At 35.9% G+C, this 1,569-nt stretch overlaps 1 protein-coding gene across 6 annotated transcripts in view; it reads right to left on the bottom strand.

Moving 5' to 3' along the window:
• Window positions 1-1,569, bottom strand: part of R3hdm1 (R3H domain containing 1) — a 131,645-nt gene that overhangs the window by 27,142 nt on the left and 102,934 nt on the right. For all 6 annotated transcript variants that reach the window (XM_026779658.1, XM_026779660.1, XM_026779659.1 and 3 more), the window contains one exon: window positions 876-1,030. In XM_026779658.1, the coding sequence (XP_026635459.1) occupies window positions 876-1,030 (155 nt within the window). The remainder of the gene's footprint in view (window positions 1-875; window positions 1,031-1,569) is intronic.

Genomic DNA, 1,569 nt, shown 5'->3' with positions numbered 1-1,569 from the left:
AACTCACAGAGATCCGCCTGCCTCTGCCTCCCGAGTGCTGGGATTAAAGGCGTGCGCCACTATCGCCCGGCTACCATGGCATTTTAAATACAAAATAAATCGTACCATTTTGGGACTGAAGTAAACAGTAGTCTTGTTTGGAAAACTGCACATAAATACAAATTCTACAAATATGGATTTATTGTGGACATACCCATCTTATTATATCAAACATTTATCATTTCTATTTTCCTGCCTATCTTTCTTCCCACAGTAGGCTTTCTAGGGAAGTGAACAATTTAGCAGGACATTTGCTTATATAGCTGTATAGTTGGAAACACAGTGCCAGGTAAAACTTATAGGCCATTATCAATGTGGTTCAAATATTCTAAATATTAATAAAGCAAATGAATAAAGCAATAAAGGTAAATGAAGTTGAAATCACAAAACTCTTAAGAAGATAATGCTGTCTGTCTCACAAAAGTACTTCCCTAACATTAAAGGAAGAGAGTAACTGAGTGTGATAGCATATGCCTGTGGAGAACCATAAGCTTGAATATAGCTGAGGCTGCACAGTGAACTCAAAGCTGGCCTAGGCTACAGTAATAAAACTCTTTCTCAAAAATTCAAACCAAAACCAAAAATTAAAAACAAGCAAAGACACAAAAGAACAGAAATAATATACTATAGTCATGCTTTTTATTTTATTTTTTGAAGCAGGAACCCTCTGGCTAGCCAGGCTGTCATGGAGCTTTCTAAACCCAGACTTGGCTTTAAACCAACAATCTTCTGGCCTCAGCGTTTCAAGTGCAGGATTATAGGAGTGACCTTACCGTAGCTATAGATTTAGCTGATCAGAAATTATCTATCTTTAAAGGAAGTGAGAGAAAACATACCTGATATGATGGCACTGAAGGGTAGGGGATGACCACTCCTTGGATATGAGTTCCAGTGCTGTTCGGCTGGCCTCCCACGAGGCTCTGACTTTGGGGTGGCTGAACTCCAACCATTCCTTGGTAGTTTTGTTGCTGGTTGGGCATAACTTGATAACCTGTAATGGCAAAATGAGTTAAATCTTGTTTTGAGTTCATTGTAAATAATAGTGTATTCTGTATTTTAAAGCAAGCTCTGTATGACTCAAAATGTCATTTTACTTAATCAGCAAATAACCAAGATTATTTAAGATTTATAAGGTTTACCATGAAATAAAATTTGACCCTCCTCCAACTCTATTCAAATAAAAAAATATTATATATATATATATTCCTTCTACGCTTAAGAAATTTACTGGGTCACAGCCTTGTATTAACAAAGAACAAGCATATTTAGTTTGTATCACAATGCTTATTGACAATTAGTCTCTGGGAATTGGAATGCCTTCCGTAATTTGTTAGAGCCCTGTCTAAGAAGGAAATATAAAAAATATTAAGCATTTCATTTAGCAGAACATTAAAGATGTAATGGATGTATACCAATGCACCTGTGTAAGTTGCATGTCATCAGTGTCTCTGCTGGGAAACAAAAAAGACTATGCATATATAAAGGCCAGGTTTTAAGAAAGGTTCGAAGGTTTTTTTTTTTTTTTTTTTT

This window comes from Microtus ochrogaster, chromosome 6 (assembly GCF_000317375.1).
Source record: "Microtus ochrogaster isolate Prairie Vole_2 chromosome 6, MicOch1.0, whole genome shotgun sequence".
Lineage (NCBI taxonomy): Eukaryota > Metazoa > Chordata > Mammalia > Rodentia > Cricetidae > Microtus > Microtus ochrogaster.
Note: the sequence above shows the minus strand (reverse complement) of the source record. Positions and strands in the feature narration are given on the sequence as shown.